Source organism: Manacus candei, unplaced genomic scaffold (genome assembly GCF_025592945.1).
Source record: "Manacus candei isolate 608988 ecotype Guabito, Panama unplaced genomic scaffold, ASM2559294v1 h1tg000017l, whole genome shotgun sequence".
NCBI classification, from domain to species: domain Eukaryota; kingdom Metazoa; phylum Chordata; class Aves; order Passeriformes; family Pipridae; genus Manacus; species Manacus candei.
The window spans coordinates 6,841,037-6,867,231 of record NW_026138065.1 but is presented as its reverse complement, the minus strand read 5'-3'; the positions used below and the strand labels follow the sequence as shown (position 1 = coordinate 6,867,231).

Here is a 26,195-nt window from a genome sequence, read left to right as displayed (position 1 = left end):
TTTTTTTTTGAGAGGAGGTTCATGATCTGAACAAGAACTTAGTCCATGAGAATACCACGCAGATCAAAAAAAGGCTGCATTCCATGTCTTGGGAACTGGCTGTGTAGATATGGTTATTCAATTGGGTTTTTATTTGTGAAAAATTATAAAACTCCTATGCCACTAGACAGAGTTAAACAGCAGATATTTAACAGAGAGCAGTTGCTGTTCTTTTTTTTTATGTACTTATCACACTGAAATGTGAGGCCATCTCTCCCCCTCTGCATGCCTGTGATCCTTCTTGTTAGAAGTGTAGGCAATATCAGAGTGCTGAAAGATTATAAACAGATTTGGACTGTGCCACAGGCCAATACACTGGAATTAATAATACTTCCCTGCAAGGTACATAATTTGCAGGAGTAGGGGCAGCTTAGGAGACAGGCAAGTCTGTGAAGAGTTTTCCACACCTCTTATAAGAGGCAACGGAGACATTTCCAAGTTTTTAAAGTAACATACAAAGAAACACTGTTTCTAATATATACACAGGAAGCCCACTCATTAGCTGTGTTTATTGGTAATTCTTCAAATGGTTTGAAGTCCAAACCTGGATTACGTTTCATTACTGTGATTAGGTACCAGAGAACAACTCTGCTCAAATTTGTTGGTATAGAAAAAAAATTGCTCTGTTGCATTAAGATTTGCATAATTTAAAACTGTTTAGAAAGGGTCAACAACGGAGAAAAGGGTTACTCAGTGCTTCCTTCAGTACAATTTCATCTAGAGCTTATCCTGCAGTCAGGTGTGGCAGACATGGCAAAAAGGTTAGAGACCTGGCTTCATTCGTGTCAGAGACCATCTAGTTCCCTCAGATCTGTTTCACCTATGTACAAAATTAAATTCTTCTTGAAACATTTACACAGGTCTGGGATGATCATTATTAACACAAATAGTGTAGCTTGCATTTCTCTATATTTTAAATACTGTTTTATGATGGTCTTTCCACTTCACAGTGAATACCTTTACTCAGTGACATCCAACTCCCAGTTGAAAAATACCTGGGAATAAGAGTCATAGGGTAACTCACTTAACTAAGCCGGTGAGTAACTAGGCAGGTGTGGTTATAACTCCTGCAATTTCTTTGAAAAGAAAACAAAAATATTTTAAGTTATCTTTACATGGAAACATCTTTGTCTCCACTACACATGGCATTCACATTACTAAGCAAACTGAATGGGCACATGTTTCACCGATACTGACAGGGAGCTGGCACTGGGAAGGCTTCTGTCCCACCACCCTGCTACCAGGAACACACTAACACCACAGCCTAGCCTGCAGCCCAGCCCTTCAAAAATATGTTAGTAGATGTTACATGGGCAACATTCTGTTGAAGCCCACGAAATTACTTAGAGTTGACTAGCTTGTGCTATGACATCTTATTATATCGCTGAGGAAAAAATCACAAGAGTGATACAATTGCAAAAATTCAGAATCAAATCCTGCATGGTGGTATCAACTATATATCAACTGTTTGTCATGCTGCAATTTATTACCTACAATCTTCTCCCTGTCCCTATTTGTAGATATTCATGTCCAGGGGAAAAAAGAGCTAGATCTTCACATTTTTTCCAGACACTAATTCCGCTTCATTCCCAAGCAGTTTTTTCTCAGCATGAAAGAAAGAATTAACTATTTCTCACTACTGTACAGAAACCTCCAATAGACAGGAAAATATCAAGTGTGGGAGAAGGAATTTCTGCAGTACAAACTAGTCTGATGCTCAAAACATATTTCTCTGCAAAGCTACTGAAGATTCCATTGGGACATCTTTTTTATACTTAAGGTGCTCTGCAGGATTGACAGAATTTTAGCTAAACATTATTTAACTAGAACATATTGCACAGCTTATGTGAACATATATTTATTGTATTTACACTTATGGAGAACTCATAAATGATTTTTAAGATTTTTCCTCAGATTCCTGCAGCAACTGCTGCACTTTATCATATATTTACAGGATGCAGAAAACATTTTTGTTTCTTGGTCACAAATATTGGCTTTTATGCTCTACTTTTGACCTGAAGTTCTTCAGAGAGAGTTTCTTTTAATCTCATGAAGTAGAAAACATGACACTTCAAATGAAATAGCTAATGAACCAAAGTCATCTTCTCGATCCAAAAGTACCATTTCCCTTATTTGCTCTCTCATTTAAAGAATATGAGAACAGTAGCAGCCTCATTGTGTTCCTCTCTTAGCTACACCATCTCTTTTTATGTTTATCAATTGTGATAGAGTATTGACTGGTCTATAACCATCATTGAGAAACCAAGCTTTTACCAAAAACAGTGAAGTGAAAGAGTATAAACCTACAACAATCCCTGCTAATTGATCCTCTGTCCATCTCTGCCTCGAACTCCAGAGCAAAACACTAAACACAGAGTGAGATACTGCTATCATAGCTGGGGCAATATGGAGTGGGGCACAGGGCAGTTATAAAGAACACTAGTCCAATTAGGGAAGTTTGAGCATCAGGCTGTTGAATTCCCTATCATTTCCTGGCACCACTGCCTTTAATTAGGCCTTGGATTGATTGCTGCCTTTGTTCTCCACTGACCCACCACTGACTCTGACAGAGGTGGTATTTTCCCCTGCTACAATTAGAAGACAAAATTCTGAGTGTCAGTAAGCATTACACAGGCAACCAGGCTGCTGAAAACTACAGAGCTTTTAGAGAGAGGATGTGTTTGTGATACTATCACTTTTTTTTTTACAGGATACAGTAAGATGGAGTCAGTTTCTGGTTCAACAGTAAGTTACTGTTGCAGCTAATTTAAATTTGTCAGTGTATTTATATGGAGTGTATTAAAAAAAAGAAAAACAGGAGCAGGAGTAGCAGAACTAAATCTACCTGGTTCTTCCGCGATTCAAAATAAGAGGAAGGTAAATGAGAGAGGGTGAAAGAGACTGCTGTTTGAGCATTTAATTTGTGTAACAGCAGCAACTAGACAGGAGAAAGTAATTGCGTATGCAGGTATGTAGAATATAAAGATTTATGGCAATCTAGAGCACTATGGACAGCCACAGTGCTAAAGTAGCAATGCAAAGAAATACATCAAAGAAAGTAAAGCGTGAAAGAATATAACACAGAAAATCTCTTTCTACATTTATTTTTTTATGTGTTGTATTTTGATAGGTCTTAGAGGCAACAGCTAAAAAAACCTAAAAAAACACCAAGATCCCTTATGCCATGTACTGTACAAAGACAGAGGCTTTTCCCAATTAGAATTTACAGTCTTAGTAGAGAGACAAAGGAGCTAGGGCAAAGAAACAAAGGTAAAAATAATTTGTAGATAACACAGCTTGTTCAAGGCCATATGATTTGTCTATGCTGCTGTAAGAGATTTTCAGCTTCCACATAGAAGTTTAGTAGCTATTCATGGTGACACATTTGCTTTTTGTCATTAAAACACAGGTCCTGGGAATCACACTGTCAGGCTCCCTGTGGCTGTGACAAGTCATTTCACTCCTCCATGCCTTTGATCTCTAGTCATATATCCCTCAGGCAGGTGGAAGGCTGGAGGATAATTCATTAATAGTTGTGAATTACTTGAGTGCATTTTCAAAACTGAACTAATGTATTTACTACTAGAACTCTGTCCAGATATTTTAAAAAGTCTTCGTGCATTTTGAATAATTAAACTGTCTGAACACGGAAAGGTTCCTATGAAGTATGATTCTCATTGGTACAAGTAGGCAGCTCAAAAGACGTTAGAAACTGACTGCAATGAAAAAAAAAAAAACCAGAGTGGATTTTCCCCCCGCTCTTCCCTGGCCTTTTCTTTTCCCATCACAAGTGCTCACCAAGCTTCCACAGTGAAGCCACTTGTGGAATCAAAACAACATTAGTCATTTCTGCCAGCAAACCCAGGCGACCAGCCTCTAGAGGATTTGCCCAGCTAGAAAATGGTTATCTGGAATCCTTATTCCTCTACCACATCAGTGCTCCCACCACTGCAGGCATACCCATCTCCATTCAGAGACAGAAAGCCATTGTCAGAGCTCATTTCTACCTTGCCATCTGTAGTTATTCTTTTGGCCCATGAGACAGCTGCAATAATTGAGACTCTGGATTTGCACCTTGAAATGGACAAGCGCAGATCAACCTCAGAATCACCTGAATTCAAAAGGATAAATATAAATACACTTGGTGTCTGGCACCCAGGTCTGAGGTTAGTCCCACTACCTCTTTAAAATTTGACCATTCAAGGTATGGTTTTCTTTTTACTAAGAATGTTTGTAAGCTTTTCAAAATAGCTGTAATTCCAAAAAACGCTGAGGCAGAGTTACTGGGTATATGGGACAGAAATGTTCACAAAAAGGTAGTGGATGATGCAAGTGAAATAGATCAATGTTTACTACTAGGACTCCTTGAACTTGTTGAAATACTTCTAACAGGTAGAAGCAGCCCTTTATTTGTATTAAATCCCAAAATATGATCTGCAGTCATAGCCAGGGGATTTGCATTTAGTTCTCTTTTTTCACCACAGCTGAATGAAGAGAAAGTGAATCAACAGCACAAAGGCTGAAGCCCTGAAGACCTAAGGTACACGTCCCAGAGAAGTTTAACGGCTCGTTGCCTGTGGTGATCAGAAACACAGAACCTAGACAAGCCCCATGCACTTGTTGTCACACTCCCTCCCAAAGGCAGAGACACCTGCAGCAGACTGTTTTGCCACTTAGCAGCTCAAGGTAAAGGTCTTCATATTGTACAGCTGCAGAAAAGAAGCCTTCTGCATTGGACTGACACCAGTAGAGCCCTGCACAAACACCTCTGTCTCAGCAGAGTTAAATCACATCTTTTCAGTATGGGGGAACATCGATGTGTCTGTGAGATGTATTTACGGATTTCAAGCACTTTTTCCCTTCTTATACACTTTCTTCGATTAGGTGATATATAATCCACTATTTGTCACTGCAAGTGGTCACCCATGGCCACACATAAGTAGAGCATGAAACACTATATTTAGACTGTTTCTGTCAATACTGCACTTGTCTATCTACTTGCATTACCATAGAAAATTCACTGCCTTCACACTGATTTCTAAGGGTAAGCATTGTCATTTAAATTGGCACTTCTGATCACCTTTATGTCACCTAAAAAAAAAAAGTAACCCAACAAAATACCCTGAGAAATGCTAACAGATGTGTAATAACTAAGACTGCAGTATATGAAAAGGCTGGATTGTTCCCCTCTAGTTACAAGCACATTTTTTTCATTGCACAGTCATGTATTGTGGGGGAAAAGAAAAAAAATCACTTGCCTGTGGCTGTATGTAGAATCATAGTGTTTACAAATATACTGATGTCAGTTAAGCAGTTCCTGTCTTAATCACTCAGCTGGGTGTAGATTTGGCTCTAGAAAACACAAATACCTCCAGACCGAAGAAGAACATGAGTGAAACAAGTTCTGGTTTACTGTGTAACTTTTAATGCATTAAGCTTCTTTTTTGCTAGTACGAGGGGTTTGGGGAAGGGGTTGATTTTGCCAGGTTAGTTCCCTAACAAGTTCACCAAAAGATCAGATAAGTAATTGCTGGCATGAGATAGGGCAAGAACGTGCACTTGAGAGGACAGGACAGCAGAAGCAAGGGCAACAGGGGCCCAAGAGGTTGTGCAATCTCTGGCCTTAGAGATGCTCATCATTTCACTGCATGAGCCCCAGAACAAGCTGATTTAACACTGATGTCCACCCTGCTTTGAAGTGGAGGCTGGACTAAGTAACTTTCAGAAGTCTCTTTCAACCCTAAAACATCTGCTGTCAAGCTTGGCAGCTCTCCAGCCTAGGGGAACTGCACTGGTGTACTACACACCTTTACAATTCCATAGAATTGGCTCTGTGAGCTTGGTTTGGATTTTCCATCTGTGCTGACATTTGGCAAAAGAATGATTAAAAGGGGCAATGGGGGTACAAAAACAAATTGCAGGTTTATTAGCTCTACGTTTGTTTGTAAGCAGATCTATGTTTCCCCTCGTGCAACCAATTCAGCAGGCTGAGGTTAGCCCTATAAAGATTTAATTGTGCCGTGTTGCCCCAGTTCAGATGGTTTGTTCACATTATTACCTCTGATGTGAATTGAGAGGTGTTCTTTGATAACACCTGGTACCCAGAGTTAGGCCTGCTTTTAGACACCTATATAAACACTGCTGGCTCCCATTTTGTCCAATATTCAAAACTCTTGCTCACACATCTGGTTTTAGTTATTAATGTGTGAGCAAGCTTGCTAAAGACAATAATGTATTCCCAATGTCCTAACTTCACTTGAAACTGGATTTTCATTATTCTATACCATCAAGTGAAAGACAACACTAAGGCTTGGCTAAACACCACTATAAAATCAAGTCTTACATGCAGAAGAAAAAATTGTTATGACAGTGTTTCCAGTTGCAGTTCTCAATACCTTTAAGTCAGGCTTAAGAAGCCCTGTTTACAGAACAACCAAAGCCATTGCAGTTGCTAGAAGTTGTGAGGAAATCACAGCAACTCTGAAAGAATCAAGTCAACAAATTTTTGAATAACTTAGCCAGCCCAAAGGTTGACAAGATCCTTCACAGTAAGTTGCTTTCCTTGTAAATCAGTAGCAAGATTAAAATGAAAGAAAAATGAAGTCTGATCCATTCTGTTTTACCAGCTCCCATAGATCCTGGCTGCCAGGAAACACAGCAAGACATTTCCTTAGGGTTAGAGTTAATTGCTATAATCACAGAGCCAGCAGCAATCCTGTCCAGGTGAGTCATTAGTTAGGGAAAAGAAAATTATCAAAACAGAGCAGAAAATGGGGTAGAGAGGTTAAAACAGCATAGAAGTTTTTTAAAGGGAATAGGCGTACAGTATGTTTGCTAGCTACAGGAAGAGAAACAGCAGTACATAAAGAAAGGACAGGGCTGTAGCCAATTAGCAACTCCATGTTTTGGGTGCTCTAACAAGCCTCAGACTACCTTAAAGGGTCCTTCAACACACAATGATAAAGGGAAGGGCAAAGTCCAATACTGCGTCACCCAACAGAAGGGAGGCCTTTAACAAGCACTGGAACAATTACATATACGTTTCATCCTTGTTTTACACCCTGTAATTTCATTAGAGTCACTCCAGTTGACAGAATAAAAACAAAGATGGAGTCTAGTGCAGGATGTACAGTTCACAATGAACACAATTATTTTCCAGTTAATTGTACATGCACTGCAATATGTTTCCCGTGGATTTTCTACCTTAATTCCCATGCTGGTCTCCAGCACTCTCACAGCATGCCACTGGAGGTCTGACATAAAAACAGTATTATAACAGAGCGTGCAGGTTGCCACAGATGGTTCAAATTAAAGGCAGCCTAACAAGACATTCCACAGACAAAGAGGCAGCACACCCAGCGCTGCCCACACTGAGAATGGTGTTTTCAAACACGCCTGCCTCAGGAGACACTGCAGCACTGACACCCAGCCCCACAGCACACAGCCACTTGGCTGACAGCCATTAACAAGAGCTATAGGACTGGACTCTAAAGAACAAGCAAAACAATCGCATACCTGCTTACCAGCTGTCCAGCAGCAGTGGGGTGAACTTTATAGGAAGTTATCCCTCTACATTAGATGCACCCAGCATCAGAAGCACTTTAGAAGACCCTCTGCTGCCTATAGGGCTATGCAATATTTTTATGAAGCCCAGCAACATGTAGTCTCACTCTGGTAGGCACCATAGGAAATATATGAAGATAGAGCTTTGAGGAACTCTGAGGACCTTGGGCAAAATAGTTACAAAAGCAGAGGCTGTTAGAGCAGCAACATACATTCAAACACTCTTTAATTGTGGATGATGAAAAATTTCAATGTTATGTTAAAAAGTTACTATTAACATAGACAGCAGGAAAGCAGTCATTAAGTGAATTACCCATGAGAGAAAATGTTATTATTTCTTCTTTTTAGCATGTTTTTTTCTGAAAGATGAAGCTTTCTCCAAAAAGGACGAGATCACTTTCTATAATTGCAATAAAGCATTAACCTGGTTTCCCATTCACCTGGCAAAACTGTAGACAACAAAGTAGCTTGGAATGTGATTTCTGCCTACTGTCCTCAAAGTCTCAACCTGAAGCTTATAAGAGTTACTGACAAGATCTAATAAATACTAATAAAGATGCTTATGTTTGGATCAGAAAAAATGCAAACAGAAAAAATTTACAGATCTTTGCTCTTTTTTTTTGCTTAACAAGCATCATGACAAAAGCAGTTAAAGCAATACAATCCTCAATGCAAAAAGAATTAAAACCTCAAAACTAGAATTTCTGCAGTTTAAAACTTGTGAATAATACAGTATAAAAGAATGTCTAGGGCAAGAAAACATAGGGAACATATTTGAGATATGTAAGCCAGTACAAATAGTTACTTGTAAATTCAAGACATATTCTCAAAACAAACTTTTCAAAAAGTAGAAAAATGCTTTCACATAAACATTTGCTTCTCAACTGGCAAGAAAAACACTGAACAATCTATTCCAATTAATGTTCTAACTAATGAAATGACAAAGGCCTCCTTTTCTGTTCTTTCAGATCCAGTTTAATAGCATTTATATGTTGTCAAGCTTTGCATCATCCATTTGATCTCTGGAAAGGCAGAGAAGCAGACAGAATACAAAACAAACATTAACAAATGCTACATGAATTCAGAATGCCTAACAGCGTGCCATTCACAACAGCAGACAGCCAAGGACAATTAAATTATTCATAGATATGAACTGTCCAAGGTAGGAAGAAAAAGAAAGAGAATTAATAAACACATTCTTGAAAAACCACAAAAAACCCCACACCAAACCCATTCGCAATTTTTTTTTTTGTTAAACTAACGGCCAGCTCCTGGTACCAATCAGAGAATCAGAAGTCAAGGTCTTTCCGAAAGACTTTTTGTCATAACTGGATAATTAGTTACTACATATTCAACTGCCATATTCCAATCCCTCTAAGGCCGACAGCTTTGAAATGCAAACTGCGCCTCCCTTCTTCCTCTCTGTACAGAGTCAGAAGAGCCAACACTGAGCCAGCATACAAGAGCTGCTGCAGAATAGGATGGTCAACATTAGCAAGAAAGGGAAAAGCCCTCTAGTCAAGAGCACAAGCATGTAAGAACCCTGACCTCTGTTCTACGCAACTAATTAATTCACCAAGTTACTCTGTATCTCTTCTCCTCAGCTGTAAAGATAGAAAAAGCAAATATTTTACTGAGATGAGATCTATGCATGTACTCCAGGAATGGGCACACTGGTGTGAATATTTGCAGCTGTGTGAAGCCCTGTGACTTCCATGAGCATCTTCGTGTTAGAAACCACTTCTCTACTCTAAGACCATCTGTCCTCTTCCACCAAGTGATTAAAAAAGGTTTTTTCTTGTGGAAACTTCTGTGTGGAAAGTCCCATTCCACATCACCTGCAAATATTAAACATTTTTACTAAAAGCCAGCAAGACACACAGAAATAGTCTGAGGGCAAAGGCTAAAATAGCAAGAAGCTAAGGGCTCTGATAATGAAGCAACAATTTAAGAGAGCTGCAGCACAGGGGTGGAGCAGGCAGCCACAGACATCCATCAACACCACAGCATGGTGGTAGGACAAGACATAGATCCTCACCTCCCTGTCAGATACATTCACAATGCCAATAAAGGCAAACTTCAGGTAAGGTGGTTGTTAGTGTAATGCAGTAGTTAAATTTTGTGTGCATGATAAGTCCTTCTGCCCTGACACTTGTGTTCCCTTTCTGCTGTTCTATCAGAGGTTACCATTTTATATCCTTGTAGATAAACTCACAGCAGTTCAGAGCCCAAGTTTCAGGTTCAGAGTTCAGGTTTGACATATTGGCTGGAATTAAGAAGAGTGGGGAACTCATCAGGATCTTTATGTACTGGGAGCATATACTAACTACAAAAAATTGTTCTTTTTTTCTAGACTGGCCAGAAATTCTACCCTGATCTCAAGAGACCTTTCCATCAAAGCCTAAATAACCAGAGTTTCAGTTTCAATGACAAGTTAGTCTAGAAAATCACCTCAAAGAAGGAAAAAATAAAAAGCCAAACAACATGTTGAAGGAAGGCAAGGAGCAAGTCCGATTCTTTTCATGCATCACTAATGTCCAGTGGTAACAAGAAAAAGATGAGGCTCTACTTCAATGCAAAATAGATTTGCAGACTATCTCATTACCTTTTGAAGACCATAATCATGATTCTTCAAAAAGGAAAATAATCTAAGACTTTTCCCTTTTCTTTCCCAGTCACCACAACCTCTACTAGAACAGCCACAACAAAATAAAACAACGAAAAGCAAACCATGCTTACCTACCTTTAATTATACATGTGTCTAGCCAAAAAACTAGAATACACAGAACGTTCATTTTAGGTTTCTAGAAATAAAACACCCATTCTTTACCCTGAAAACCATTTTATCCTCTTTCAAAATGTTATTTGTCTATTCAGTGAGAAAACACTGGGAGTTCTGCGGCCATTGCTGCAGAAAGTGAGAGAAAAGAAATATATACACACATGCATACATAAAGAGAGTAAAACCATATAAAAGCTGCACTAAAGCAATGAATCCTATCCTCTCATTTCATGTGGAGGTGAGTAAATAATGGTGCAACAGAGATTTCATTCATGTCGAGGTCTAGGGTATGCTGGGAAGTCTCAATCTGACGATTTGCTGCAGATGCCTGCTTAGAGGAGCCATTCATCAGTGTCACCCATGCACATTACTACACACAGCTTCCTCAGCAGCATGATTCCACACCAGCTTTCCACATAGCACACATTGGTCCTTGATATTTCAGGCACAGAAATATAGGCCCTTATCTAGGCCTTAGCAGTGCGTGATTATTGAAACAATTTGTATTATCCAGAGCATGCGCATTTGGAGTAGGAAAGCGAAGGAATTTATTTCCTTTGTTGATAAAAAAACCAGCAAATTAAGAGAAGTCGCAACAGTTTCCCTTCCCCTGCTCCCTCTCCTCTTTATAGCTCTGTTTGGCACGTTGCTTATAAACAGCTAACACAAATACATCAGTAGTGCTGACTCCTGGAGGATACAGGCATCTTGGATGTTTCATCTCTTGTTATACTGAAGTGGAATATTAAACAGGCAAGACAGTGGTAGAGCAGGCTAGGAAGAACTAAGTAACTAGGACTGACAAAGAAGGATGGCAATTTAAAGCACTTCAGTCTGTAAAGTGCTTCATTTAGAGCCATCAGTGCCTGTGCATTCAGCCCTCATGTATATCCCCCCACCTTTAGCTTTTCTCTCACACCTTAAGTCTTTTCTATTCGGCTTTTAAAGTATTTGAAAGAAGTACCGCTACTTAATAGTGTGGCCTTAAAATGTCTAGTATAATAATACTACAGAATTAGTAAGCTTAACACTATAAGAATTCAAATTAATCTGGAAATCAAACATTTTTTTCCTTCAGAGACAAGAACAGAGAAAGGAAAAGCCAGACTGAATTCATAACTATTGCTGATGCACTAAAACATATGTCATTTATTTGCCGTGCTAGGTAAAATTGCTAGTGCAGTGGGTTGAATCCCTATTTTATACCAAATCTCAAATGGACAGCATGGAACATATATGTCTTCATGACTGGTAAAAAGAGAAACAAATTAATTAGATGTAAGAAAGAAAACTTTGTTACACCTTTACATCAGAGGATGTACCAGTACCTTAGTCTTTGGACAAAAATATAAATTTCAGAATGAAAAATACTGAAGTGCCTTAAACCAAGGACAACTTCAGTTTAACTGCTTTCTACACTTCTAGCTGCTTGCTGGTTTCTGTTTTAAGAGAGACAAAGATTGAGAGATGAAAAATTACAGGGATAGCCTTTTTAAAGAAAAACAAAACAAAACACAACCTTCATATGAATCAGTTCTTCAAAACTTTAAATTGAGTTCAGGCTTTTACAGAACCCAGGTTTATCACCCATTTCTCCCTGCTTCCCCAGTGTGCCACCTTTCCCATGAAAGCACTGTAGCTTTGCTGCCTGGATGAACCAAGGCACACTTCATTCCCCACTGCATTTCTGTCTCCATAGCATGTCTTCTTCCTCTCAAAGCCCCACATTTCTCCTTGTAATGGGCCTTTTCTATACACACAGCTGCTTATGTCTTTTAGGACACCAAAATGTATTGGCCAACCTGCTGTAAGTGCCCACTCTGCTCCTTGCAACTTTGGAAGTTGTTAACCATGATGTTGAAGCCAAATACCCAACTGCCCACCAGTCAAAAAAAAATTATAAAGGAAAGATGTGATCAAATACCTCTAACAATTAAAGATGATTGCTGTGGCAAAAGTAATTTTGAGAAGATTTTATTATTATTATTATTACTATTTAATATAGGAGCTCTTGTCAAGAGTTTAAAAGAATCAGATCCCAAATATTCATTTAAAATAAGAAAGCATTTTAATGAGTTGCCTGCCCCATCTCATAGTTCTCACCAAACAGCCTCTTTGCAAGAGCACTGAATCAATGACTTCACAAAAACCAATTCTGCAAAGTCCTGCAAAGCCTTGTTTTCAAGGTGTTGAGAATGCTTCCAAAAGCTAGTTTCTTCTCTTACCTCACCCACCTCTAAATCTAAACCAATCTTTCACTCACCTCTAAACCTAAACCAAAATCCACAGAACTTTTGTCAAATCCATTATTCAAAAATGAACTTGACACACAGGAAAAAAAAAGGAAGTCTTATTAGGCATACTAAGAGAACAGCTCTGGATTTAGGCTTACCACCCATGCTGCAGAACTGCTTACAAAGCCATCATTAATGTCCTTCCAGCTACCCATCATTTCCCCACGTTCAGTCTGCCCAGACAGCTAGCTATTCCTTTCTAACAAATACCATTTTAATTGCATCTCCCACTTTGTTAGCCTTCTTGACCTCCAGTAAAAGCCATCTCTGGTCTAACAATCTCTTAAATCTGACACTCACACTGACTAGCACACTTGTGTGCCTTCCTGCTAAGTTCACATGTATGCAGGCTTATTGTCAAGAATTTCCATTAGACATCTAAGGGGTATGAGCTGAAATGACAGCTGTAGTGCTAATGGGGAGAGAAAAGCAAGGAGAGAGTGAAAAGGGAGAGGTAAATAGCAAAGAATATGTCCGTGTACTGTAAATGCCCCCTGTCGCCAAAGACTTGATTTCTCCTTTCTGGTGCCAGGGCTTGTCCAGACCCAACACCTCCCTCTGAGCAACAAATGCCAGCCACACAGCCTCAGCCACTGTTTACTCTTCCTGTGGGAATGCTGCCACCAATTTCAGCATAGTAACCCTGGGAATACTAACATGATTTAAAGGACTTGTTAAATTTTAATGATACCATTAGAAAAGAGGAAAACACACAAGTCACAACTCCCACTTTGGTGCATTTGGCTGCTGAATAGGATATTAATGTTTTCTTTGCCTGGCTCTATTAAATGAACAGTGAAACTAATAGAGAAATGAAGAGTAATGACTTCTATTCTCAATGTTCAGTGCCTGCTGAAGGCCAAGATTGCCTTATTGCCCACTAGGCTTTCTGCTGGAGTCCATCAGGTGGATGGAGTAAATGGGCAATTCTTTCAGCATTTGGCACTCAACAGGTCAGAGGTTTATTTAGCCAAGAGGCACAGAAAAATAAAACTGTCCAAATTAAATAGTAGCATGCAATCATTCAGACAATCAGTTAGCAGGCAGAAGTCCCCTTTCCTGAATAACTTTAGCATAACCAAGTCTGAGTTTAGCTTTGATAAGACAGGAGTTTGCCCAGGTGAGTCTCAGAGGAGCCAGAAGAGAAATACGTAAAGGCCAAGTTCTGCCCCACTTTTAACAAAGGGCTTCAGAGCAACCATCATCTTCAGCACTGCAGGAATCTCTTTCATATCTTCAAGTACACCTGCAGTAAAACGAATGGGCAATTCCCAACAGAATGTCACAGAGGTCCACAGAAATTGAGGAGTTGCATCTTGAGTCTTGATTTATCTTCAGTCAATTTTGAGGGTGGTAGGGAGGGAGGGAATGAAGCATGCACAACTTGGGGAAAATCATTTGCACTGCTGAGGCAGATTCTGTTCAGATAGTTCTGAACAAAGTTGAAACCCCCAAACCACTGCGAAATTTCACTTTTTCTTCAGAAAAAGAAAATATTTACTGTGGTGGATGTCAAAGTCTCCTTTCATTTACTTTTCCCCAAACATTCACATGAGTAGAATTTTGTTCCAGTGCAAGGCCATGGAATAGAGAAGCTGTTGTGAATATTCAGGTGCAAATAAATGATCACATCAAAGTATTTATGACTTAGGGGGCATGGGGAAATATAAGTTAGAGTAGAGGTTTGCTATTAATAGATCATAGAAAATCCACAGATCAAAATACATGTGTAAGAAATAAGGACATATAAAGCAAGTTGCACTTGAAGGTAATTTGGAAGCCAGAACACTTAAACAGACTGTATTCCCAGTCTAAGATTTTCCTACAGACACTAGAGCTGGATGGATGCTTTACATAAGTCATATTGCACTAGATAAAGACATCCTACCTTCAGTATACAGTTCCTTCAACACATTGCACCAGCAAGAAATTTAAAGTGTTTTCCAGATCCACATTCAATTCAGCTTGCAGTACTTTTTTACTGGAATAAAATAATTTTTCAAAGGCATTTGACCCACTTTTCCCAAATGGACAAATCCATTGAATAAGATCATTGACTAGGCACTAATAAAACAGACACCATAGGGCCTATATGTTAAGTTCTCCTACTTGTAGGGCAACAAAGCGAGCGGACTCAGCCCTTATTTGTTTAATAGGAAGGCATGACAACTTTAAATATGCAAAAATCTTATATCAGCAAATGCTTTACTTACGTGACTCCAGAAGCATCCAGTTCCTTCTGAGCAAAGTCTTTTGTTTTCATCATGAATTGTAAACAAAGGTCAGTTTAATATCCCACCAGTTTCCTCAGATCACTTGAGCAATCTTCCTTGGCAATTTAACTCTTTTAACCCAAAGATTGCTACCAAATACAGTTTCAGAAGAAAGGTGAGAAGAGGAAACCAGTCTGAAAGTTTCATCAGACTGAAATACTTTTTTTTCCTCCCAGAAAACACAAAATGTTTCAAATTACATAAGAAATTCAAGATCAACATATACTATGTGATTTAATAATACTGATTGAACAGAAGGTCTTAGTGACAATGGGTTGATTTTGGCTGGGGTAGCATTAATTTTCTTCCCAATGACTACCATGGGACTATGTTTTGGATTTGCACTGAACACAGGGTTGATAATACAGAGATGTTTTTGTCATTGCTGAGCAGGGCTTACAGAGAGCCAAGGCCCTTTCTCATACTGCCACAATGGTGAGCAGGCAGGGAGAAGACACGGCTGGGACAGGTGACCTAAACTGACCAAAGGGATATCCATACCCTATGACATCATGTTCAGTCCATAAAGCGGGGGAAAGGAGGAGATGTCTGGAGCAATGGCATCTGTCTTCCCAAGTAACCTTTGCATATGATGGGGCCCTGCTCTCCTGGAGATGGCTGAACACCTGCCTGTCCACAGGAAGCAGTGAATTAATTCCTTGTTTTGCTTTGCTTGTGTGCACAGCTCTTGCTTTTAAACTATCTTTATTTCAGCCCATGAGTTTTCTAGCTTTTACCCTTGCAATTGCGTCCCTGATCTTGCAGGTGGGGGAGTGAGTGAGGGGCTGTGTTGTGCTTGGTTGCTGGCTGGGGTTAAATCATAACAGACAATAAAAATAAACACAGTTAAGGATTAAAATAATTTTTAAGAAGTACACCAGTGCTGGAATGGTAAGTAGCTTTTAACAGCCTTACTACACTGTATTATTTCAATTAAAATAAATTGAATTCTGATACCATAACAATAAATCTGAGCTGAAATTGAACACATCAATTCCTTAAGACTGATTCTTTTGTACAGCTGGTACCATATTTTCCTTTACTTTCTATTTTGCAAAGTAATTAAAAAGTAATCCCTAGCAGAAGCTACAGTTGGATGCATTGCACTGCTCACATCAGTACCTTTCTCAGAAATCACTGGCTCCTCGCATCTGCTGTTGTAATAATCCTGATCAAAAGGATCTGAGTTTAGAAAGCACTGCTATTGAAGGTGTTTGAACTATCTATCATTTTTATAAGAACTAAAGCAGGGAGCAACCACCACGTATTCCCACAGGAGACCTGCAGTGATGCTAACTTATGACCTTTATGCGGAGAAGAGAAAGAAAAGGCACATGGGAAGGCCAGAGGGAGCCAGGCTATCTTAGCCCTGGTTCAGCCTGAGCAGCATGTCTGCTGCTTTGAATGCATGCAAGTATTCCCTGGTTGGAGGTACATGATACACAAGAGCTGTGGCCTAAATGAAATCCTACTGATTTCACTCAAGTCCAAAATGCCCTCACTAAGGTCAATTTCATGTAAGTCAATAGACTGACAAGGTTCATATCCAGACTACTTCTCTCCCTCCCCCTTCACACTACTTCACTATTTTTATAAGTAACAAGCAATAGTTCGTGTTATACAAAGGAAAGAATTTTCAATATTTGATATTTTGTGCAGGATCTTTTGAACAGCCTTCATGTCAAGCTCAGAATGGTCCTATCAACTTTCCTCTATTAAGTGTCTCGTGTAGGTCTGATTTTACTTGAAGAAGCCGCAAACACAATCCCAGCAAAACATTACCAAGCTGTGCTGTAAAATTATGTAAGAGGAGAGTGGAGGAAAAAGAAGCATAAGCAAATGCATATTCAGGCTGTAGATACTACAAAATTTTACAACTGTACAGACTCTGATCTGTACCAAATCTGATTATATATTTCAGGTTTCAAAACTAGAGACAAACACAGCTCTTAACAGCTTCAGAATGCTCAGTACATGTTTGGAGGCATTTTAAACCTGGTTTAATGCAGGAAGGTTGCATAGAAAGCAACTGAAAATAAAGATGAACAACAGAAGCCACTGGGATTTGAGTTCTATAAACCTACAAATAAGGGTGCAGCAATGGTATGATCATCTAAAACAACCTAGCTCCAATGATCACTCTGTGTTAAGGGAAAGTGTTGGATGAAACATTACTGTGTCTTTCAAACATACAAGCTGAAGCTTCCAGAGCAAAGCAGTGTTTCTGTGTGGGACTGCAGCAAATTGCTTGAGGTTATTACTTTACCAGTGCTTTCTAGAAGAGTAATACTTTCATTGTGACTTCCATCAGTGTCACACTGCAACCAAAATTTGGTACAATGGGACACACTGTAAAAGACACTTCTAGAGCTCTCTGCTCCTAGGATACTACTTTGTTTATCAGGGTGTTGTTACAAGCTACAGCTTGCTTAGTTCAAAGTAAACATATAATCTAATTTTCTCCAATCAGGGATAGTTCTTGAATTGCAGCTTCAACAACATATACTGTGGGCTAGGAATTATTTATTCAGTGGCAGGAGGGGAAGACATATGCTTGTGTTTCTCCATTTTAATAACATCTATTCCTCTCAAGCTACAGCATGACATTTTAAGATCTAAGCTAGCAATTTAACTTAGAACATCTCTCACTTTTTTGACGTGCAGACCCCATGTGACAGAATGCTACAGTTCCTACTACATCATTATGCAGAGCATGACAGTCAAGTTTATTGTGGTGGCGGACTGCAAGTTCAGTGCTTGGAAACACCCCAATTATATGATGTCAAAGGCTATGTGCTGCTGATGTGGCAAAACTGCTATGTCTTTCAGCCCTACATACACAGCACTGCAATGTTCTAATAATCTGCTGAGGCAGGCATGACTCCCATTACATGCCGATGGCCCACACTGGTAATGTTTGACACTTTTTCAAACACTGTCTGGGTAACTCAGATGGACTACCTTTCTTCCTTCTCCCCTTCCAAAACTACATGCCAAAATCCTGTGCTTATTATACAATATATTTACGGATGCTACATTTACTTCTAAGGAAATACAAGACTCTCTAAAGATACAAGGGTATTTTTGAGATCTGTGCAGATTTCATGCATAAAGCACCTTGAAGACGCATTGTTGTTTAATAACAGCCTGGCATGAAGAGGCCAGTTACAGACTCAGCACTGACTCTATTTCTGAACACAATATTTTCAGATGCACAGACAAGTCTTCGCGAAAAAAAGAAATCTGCTCCCTAGAGATTTACTTCAGTTAAAACATCAATACTTCCCTCTCCACCTTCAACACTTGCGTCTATGGTCTAAAAGTATTTTCTTTTCTGACAGGAAATACTATAGTTTCACTTCACTAAATATAATCTGTGATCATAGGCCGGTTTCTAATTTCCAGGGCACTTAGTAATGGCAAGCGTTTTTCATCCCACAGAGAAAGCTGCAGAGCTAACAGTTTTGACAGCTTTCTAAAGAGCAGTCTTTAATATACAGTATCTTCACTATGACCTCCAAGACATTTGCAAGCTTGAAAGAAATTATATAACTATTTCACATGTTGACACTGGGGACTGCAGCAGCAAGACTTCCAGCTGCTCCTAGAAAAGGGTTTACATTAATTCATGAGAGGTGAAGGCATATCCGTTTGTCTCCTCTGGAGCTCTGCAAGCAGCTGTAATTCCAGCACAAGTGCAGTAGCTCATGGCTTCCCAATTTGCCAGGAAGCATACAATTGTAAGAAGATTCACAGATGAGTTATGCTAAATGTTTGGTATTGTGACCTGTGATGCAACACAAAAGAATGGTTGTTGTTGCCTAAACTTTAATGGAGTTAATCCTTCCAAATGCTGACAAATTACTGCCTCAGGCCATTTAAAATCACATTTCTAATGCAATAATCCTATCTGCATTACAATGAGTTGGGATGAAATGATTAGGTGCCTGAGATTTTTTGCACAATGAATTAAGTCACCATACAGACGGGCCGTGCTTGTTCACAAATTAAAGGTCTGGACAGAAATGAAATTCCATTATTCTGCCACTCACTAAGCTTTGAGGAAGGGTTCATTACTGTCCTGTCTCTACTGGGAATGTTTTTGAAGTAGCTACAAGCTAACAGGAACCTATTTTTCATTAGATCAGCTTTGGGGCTTTCTTCATTATTAATAATTATTAGTCAAGTCTTTGACCATTGAGCACTCCTGAAAGAAGAGGTAATTCAACAATATGCAAGCAAAAAAATGAGACAGTGTCAGTAAATTGGTGAAAAAAACCCAAAACTTTACACTGAGTGCAAGTCCTTTCCTTCCTTCGTCACAGACACACTGTGCTCAGAATTTACCCAATTCTTATATTCAGAAGCACAGACTTTTTAGCTATGGGATAGCCCACAATATAAGCCACCCAACAACATCAGTGCTATCCATCTTTACCATTTAAAATGGTACCCTTACTTACAAACACAATCACAACACACCTAAGCAGCTATTCATATCTACACATTCAAATTACCTTTGTTTATATGCTCTATCCAGCGTTTTTGGAATCCTGTACTAACAAATGTATAACCATCAGCTGAAGAGTATTCTTATTAGCATTCCATTGATTATTTATACACAATATAATTGGATACACATCAATATAGTAACTCCTCAATTGTTAGATGCCTGTGAGGTTAGTGTTCATTGAAGACAGGTGATATCACAGGACTGAATTCAAGGTAAACACATTTCACACAAATTCTGATAAATAGGGAATATGATGCCATAAACTCCTATGCTAGAATTTTGTCTGGTGCCCTTCTGAAAAATATAGCCTAAGAAAAACGTTAAGTTAAAAAAAAATGTATTAGTAATTTTTGAGACAATCTTTCTCATCATGCAAATGTAACATAAACCCCACCAGCAACCAATATGCTCCAATACACCCTCAGCGTACAACTATACCAACCACCTGTGCTAGTTATTTCCCATAGGCCTGCTTCACATGGGGGCTAGAATAAGGTTTAATTCTCATAAAACATAACCCCTTATATGCACATAATTGCTGAACATCAGTAAGTCACATCTGTGTCACAAGAGGAGGAAAAAGAAACAATAAGCTTTTAGCACTTTTCATTTTGCTATTGGGAGGGAACCTGGCATTTTAAATGGTTAAAATAAGTTAGCACAACCATAATTATATATTCTTCACCTTTGTGCCTCACCAGAAAAAAAAAAAAAACACACCCAAGTGTTCATCCTGTTGACATATTAGTAGAGAATGTTTCTATTTAAAACTGGAAGCTCAACACCTCAGCATTAACAATCAGCTAGTCAGAAGCAGTTTGCTCTAGGTTAAGTGTGGCTTTTTTTCAGTCAAATGAAAAGCTTCAGTACATAACTTCATGCATAAAGCCTGGTCTGTGTATGAATCAATTAAGTATACTATTGCAGTTTACAGATACACACAAACCTTTATGTGATTGCATACATAGAAAACATCAATGTAGGTTCACATTTGGATAGTTACTGTAGGTTTCAATGTCTGCTACTAGATATATGTTAAAACATAAAAAAATAAACTCTCATATTCTGCTTGTTCTGCAATACACAATACCCCAGATCATATGTATTTCTAAATACAGTATAAATGCGGAACAGGTGCCACAGAATGTATTGATACAGCTAATAATATTTCTAGGCTGTCTTCAACAGCAACAAAACAAAACACGTAAGTCAGATCTGGGTGACTAGATGATGGCAGATACATTTTAAATGCTTCACTTAATTGTTCTAATAAAGGCATATTGCCAATTAGTTGTGTCCCATAGGCACTGCAGTCTTGAGTTGTAAGACACTTTGCAAGTTCTGAAGGAATACCCAGAATTAGGAATCTGATCCGCTCCTTATTCCTCTTAACTAAGTGGCAGGATCCATTCCACACACAAAAAAACCTATTTCCATAGCAGCAATCAAGAGCACACCTCACAGGACCCTAAAAAAATGCCAGCTCCACTAAACACAGTGTAGTAGACTCCTGCCTCAACCCAAACCAAACTCAAGTTCTCCCCAGACACAGACAGATTTTCACATTCTTGAGAGACCCTCTACATCTTGCCCTCAGAGGGCAACTGTGTTACTGTGGCACACACCTGCAAAGGCAGCTCACAGGCCCTGGTTGAACTGGCCAAGCCCACACCAGTGCCTTACTTTCCCCAAAGCAGACACTGAAAAAGCTACCCAATGATACCAGCAAAAACAAACTTGCAAGACCAACGCAGCTGGTCCAAAGAAATCAATGGCACTAGCCATGATGTTTGTATCTCACACCACCTAGGCCAAAACTTCACTCTGCTGGGCAGCACCTGCTGAAGGCAAAAAAATCACAAGGCAAGAAGGTTCTGAGGAGTCACAAATAAGCCAGAAAGGATTAGAGAAAGGGATACTTCAGCAAACAGTCAGAGCCAGTAGCACCCATGGACAGAAAAGAACTGCATGCAAAAGGCTGGAGTATCTCAACAGAACTGAGCCTGCAAGTACAACTGAGCATAGCAAATAGGGCAGAGGGTCACCACAGCCCACAAAGACCACCTTACTTGTGCCTCCTTCCTTGCCTCTAAGTGCACAGGTTGAATAGCAATAGTTGGAAAGCAACCTTCCTATAGAACTGGAAGGTCTGGAAAGGAGGTGTAAGAATAAAAAAAAAAAATAGGTTAGGGTGGCTAAAATAGATAAGTAAGGCTTACTACTCATACAAATGAAGACTAGCCTGTACAACAGCATCAGCTAAACTTAGTGAACAACAGAACAAATAACAATAGTAATACAAGGGTAACATCTCAGGAAGGCTATGTCAACCACTACTGCAATAAGGGAACACCGTGCAAACCCTTGCATGACCACAAAATTTCTATTTAAACACTGTGACTTTATGTTAGTTTTATCCTCCCCTCCACCCCTAATCTCTGTTATTCTGGCGGCTCCCATATGGGTATCAGTAATTTCCCACCCACGTTCACAGCTGGTAATCACTGCCAAATCACACAGCCTGAAATTTGTGAAGGTTTCGGTACAGGGACACTTTACAGTTGATCAACCACGTATTAATGGTTAAATTTACTATTCATTTTGGTGGTTCTACCTTTCCCTTTTCATGAATAATCCAGTGAAGTCAGCTCTTGAGACAAGGTAACCAGTCCTTGAGTCTTTTGTTCACGAGAGCACCAACTCCCTCTCAAAAGCACATAAATAAATAATGGAGAGTACAACACAACAGCAACACCAGGGATCCTTTCTCAGCAGTCGGCTCTTTTCCACGATACCTCTTTATTATAACCACTAATGAAAACTCTTTGAAGTGGAAGAGTAAATATTATCATTTGATAGTACCTGGACCCAACAGGGCAAACAAAATTGTATTGTACTACATTCCAGCAGCTGTAGACCCATTCACAATGCAACACTCACAGGGTTGCTATGGAGGAACCCGGTGCTTACTATTTTGGTAGCATGAGGTCAGCCAAGGGCTGCTGGTCACTCGTTTAGGGCTGTTAGCCTTAATCTTTCTATGTAACGAACAGGGAAACCAAAAAACAGTGCCAAAAAACCCCCTGGGAATTTCAGGGTATGCCTTTGGAGGTACCAAATTCCCCAACAGAGGCAGAAAGCAGACTTCCAGCTCTATTCAGGATCAGCCAGTTCTTAAAACCTGGTGCCAAATATCAGAAATGCTTACATCGTCTTTAGACACAGGATTATTAAACCCAGTGCTCAGTGTCCACCAACTTCAAGTATGTTCAAGTCCTCTCAAGAATAAAAAAAAAAATAAAAATTCAGCACTTCTCTATAACAGAGAAGCATCAGCAAGTTATCCTTCTTTTAAGGACACCTGGGAGAGCTGGGTTCAATGCCATGGTCTGCCACAGCCTCCCTGGGTGACCTTTGGGCTCACATAGCATTTCACTGCCTCATCTGAACCCAGAGCTACAGGAGGGTCTCTCCCTCAATGGAAGTAGAGACCACTGGCACCAGACCATACATACACACCTCACCACTAAGTTGGCTGCCGAGTCTCAGGGTATTTTGTAAATCCATCCTGTAGGGATCAAAGATAGCAGAAAGGGAAGGGGCCAATGACTCCCTTATCCCCCAGCTAGGAAAAAAAACAAGCAGGAAATAACACAGAACCACTACCAGTGCAATGAAAGAGGGAAGCAAGAAACGAGCTGCAGGGACTATCACAGATGCCCCCGGAAGCCTGGCAGCCCTCCGGAGACAGAGGCACCCTGCTCCACACGAAGCAGTAGGAAGGGAAGGGAAAAGGGAACAAGACCAAGAAGGGGAGAACACAAATAAACCCAAAGCGCTCAGCGGTGACACCGTTAGAGGGGAGCCCAGATGGCCGACAGCCCCAGCGGCTGCTGGAGGCTGCTCCGGGCACAGGGATGCCCCGCTCCCCTCGGCCCCGCGCTCACCTTGCTGCTGACGGGCCCGGGGATGAGGAGCTTCAGCGCCTGCCTCTTCAGCTCCGCCAGGCGGGCGTTGCAGTGCTCGCACCAGACGCCGCGGTCCGAGCCCGGCGAGGAGCCGCCGCCGCTGCCGGAGCCCGGCGAGCCGGTGCCGAAGCCCGGCGAGCCGCCCAGCGAGCCGGGGGAGCTGGTGCCGATGCCGGGCGAGGCGGGTCCCGGCGAGCCGGTGAAGGAGCCCGGCGAGGATGTGCCGGAGCCTGGGGACGGGGTGCCGGAGGAGCCCAGGGCAGAGCCGGCTCCCTCCGGCGCCGGGCGACTGCCCGCCCGGGACTCCTCATACGCCTTCCGGTACCAGCTCTCGGGGGAGAAGGGAGCGGCGGGCTTGGTGGGGGAGCAGGGGTCGGTCACCTGGAGCGGGAGAAGGAGCAGCGGGTCAGGCAGGGAGGCCCAGCGGCGCCGCCAAGTTTCGCTCGGACGCTCCGTGCCTGCGGCGATCCCCGCGCCTCCCCCGCCCGGAGCCTCTGCCGCCCCGCACCGCGGAACTTGCGCGGGGCCAGAGGGCGATGGCTGGCAGCCAGCGGGCGACAGGCGCGGGAGCCCCAGCACGGCGGCGGCCACCGCTCCGAGCCGCCCCTCCGCCGACAACTTACCCCGTATTTTCTGCTCCGAGCCGTGACCGCAATCCTCTCCTTATTTCCAGCCACTGAATTCATGGTGGCTTCGTAGGGAGGCGGGAGAATTTCCTACAGGTTTCCCACTCCGCATCCGAAGGGAATAGCCGGTCCTGGGAAGTCCCCCGCGGAGCGGGCAGGCTTGCTCCCTCCTCCGCCTCCGACGGAATCACTCAGCCCCAAAACACCCGTCAGTTCTCAGGAAAACGCTTGGGTCTGGGGTTTTCTCTAGGTCGGTTTTTCTTCATTGTCTTCCTTCTCATTCCCTTACAACCCTTGTTTTCACAGAAACAGCAACATCCAGAGCAGGAACTATCCCCCGGCAGGCAGCCAAGCTCTTATCCGCAAGTGAGGCGAAGCATCTAAGGTAGCACTAGGAAGGCGAAAGAAGGAGTAGGAGCCGCTCTCTCCGCCTCCACTATATCGGCAACTTGTTCCCTTCACCCAGGTTTGTAAGTGAGTTAAAAGAAATCCTCCGAAAATATCGGGATCCAGTCTCTGGGAGGAGCCTCTGCGTCCCTTGCAACCAATATCCTCCTGCCCATTTGTGCCTGACAGTTTTGCAAGGGAGGGAAGGGAAGACCCGGGCTGCGGAGCCCCGTGCGCTCCCCGGTCAGCGGCGGAGCTGCAGGGCTAGCGGCTGTGAGCAGACTGCCAGAGCCTCACCGCTGCTCTGCGCGGTGCCTCGGCTGACGGGAGGGTCCATTTTATTTTGCAGTATTTCTTGATTGACATCTGTGATTTCCCCCCGTTCTTGCAAAGGCGGGCGGGTGCGGGGGGAAAACCTTGTTGCTTTCACCGCAGTTATTGGTTAGTTGCCTCTATTCAGGCTTTATTCACAAGTGTTCCCAATCCTCCCTAAATAACTAGGAAAGAAAAGCAAGCTGTATTTATGACAGTCACTGGCATTTCTTTTCCTTGTTGTAATTTTAAATGTCATTAATTTAACTTGCAGTCAAGGGCATAATAAATTGATCTCTTAACAATGAAATTCTACAGACTTGTGTCCCTATTAATCTTTCTCTTCTAATTATGATTTCTATTTGATGGTCATGTGTATCTAGTTACATATCCTTTTTTATTTCAAATCCTGTAGATAGTAAAATCATCTCTAATAAATCTTCCTTCTCAAAAGAAGTTGCTCATCTTCTCAGAAATGGAGGCAATAAAGAGCTAAATGCCAGATCCCTTGATAGGGTCATAACACGGATAGGTTGATGCAGATGAGAGGGCAGAACACTCAGGGGACTTGCATCCACCTTTCCAACCTCCTATTGTTACTTCCATATAAATGCGTCCTTCCTGCATCCCTAGTGTACCTGGGCCATAACAGCTGTGAGGAAACAAAACCAGCATCACTGAGCAAGGAATCTCCCAGTCCTTGTCTGTCTTCACAGATACTCTGACAATAGTAAAGATGTGTAAGATGCTCTGCTGTGTTTTAACTTCACTGTGTTATCACCCTAAGAGTGGAACAGCCATTCCTGATCCGGTTAGGAAAGCTTTAATCTAAAGCTGACAAAAGTGATGCCATCCAAGATAGCCAGGCTACATCGGTAGTGCCTTGTGCGTTTACGTAGGTGACCCCAAAAAGCTGAACAAACGGGCAAACAAAAGGAGGTGCACCCCAGCTGCTGTTGCATGTGAATAGGTTTCACATAAATCCGCATGCAGAGATCCCGTGGTTTGTTCTGTAGGCAGACGTGATAGGGATGACAAGGTAAGGCAGGGAAACGCCGTTCGAGCCCGCAGCAGTGCAGAGCTGTACAGCGTCCCTGGCCCCACGGCGCTGACGGGGGGCCGCTCGCACTGCAGCGTGGAACTGCTCCTTCTCTGGGCTCGGCAGTTCTGGTGGCGAGCTGGCAGATTTCCTTTGTTTTTCGGCAGACCTTCAATTCCCAAGCTGCCAGCTATGCCTGCCTAACCACGTGTGCTGCCAGGGACCGTCGCCCCGCGCGCAGCGCCGTGCCCGCGGGCAATCCTGCGGGCAGGAGTGGGCTGACCCTTCCAACCCGCGCGCTGGGTCCGGGCGGGACCGGGGGGCTCTGTCGGCCGGCACCCCGGCCTCCGCTCTCCGCACAGACCCGGGGGTGGGGGCAGCGGGCGGACCCCGGTGCGG

At 41.7% G+C, this 26,195-nt stretch overlaps 1 protein-coding gene across 2 annotated transcripts in view; it reads right to left on the bottom strand.

The window, feature by feature from the left end:
• KIF26B (kinesin family member 26B) overlaps positions 1-24,585 on the bottom strand; it is a 285,789-nt gene extending 261,204 nt beyond the window's left edge. Inside the window, exons 1-2 of one of the 2 annotated variants that reach the window (XM_051783303.1) lie at positions 24,056-24,585; positions 23,412-23,813 (exon numbers count right to left, since the gene is read on the bottom strand). In XM_051783303.1, the coding sequence (XP_051639263.1) occupies positions 23,412-23,813; positions 24,056-24,118 (465 nt within the window). In that variant the 5' untranslated portion in view covers positions 24,119-24,585. Of the gene's footprint in view, positions 1-14,891; positions 14,926-23,411; positions 23,814-24,055 lie in introns of those variants that run through there. The other variant, XM_051783306.1, reaches the window with a different exon arrangement.
• Positions 24,586-26,195: the final 1,610 nt, after the last annotated feature.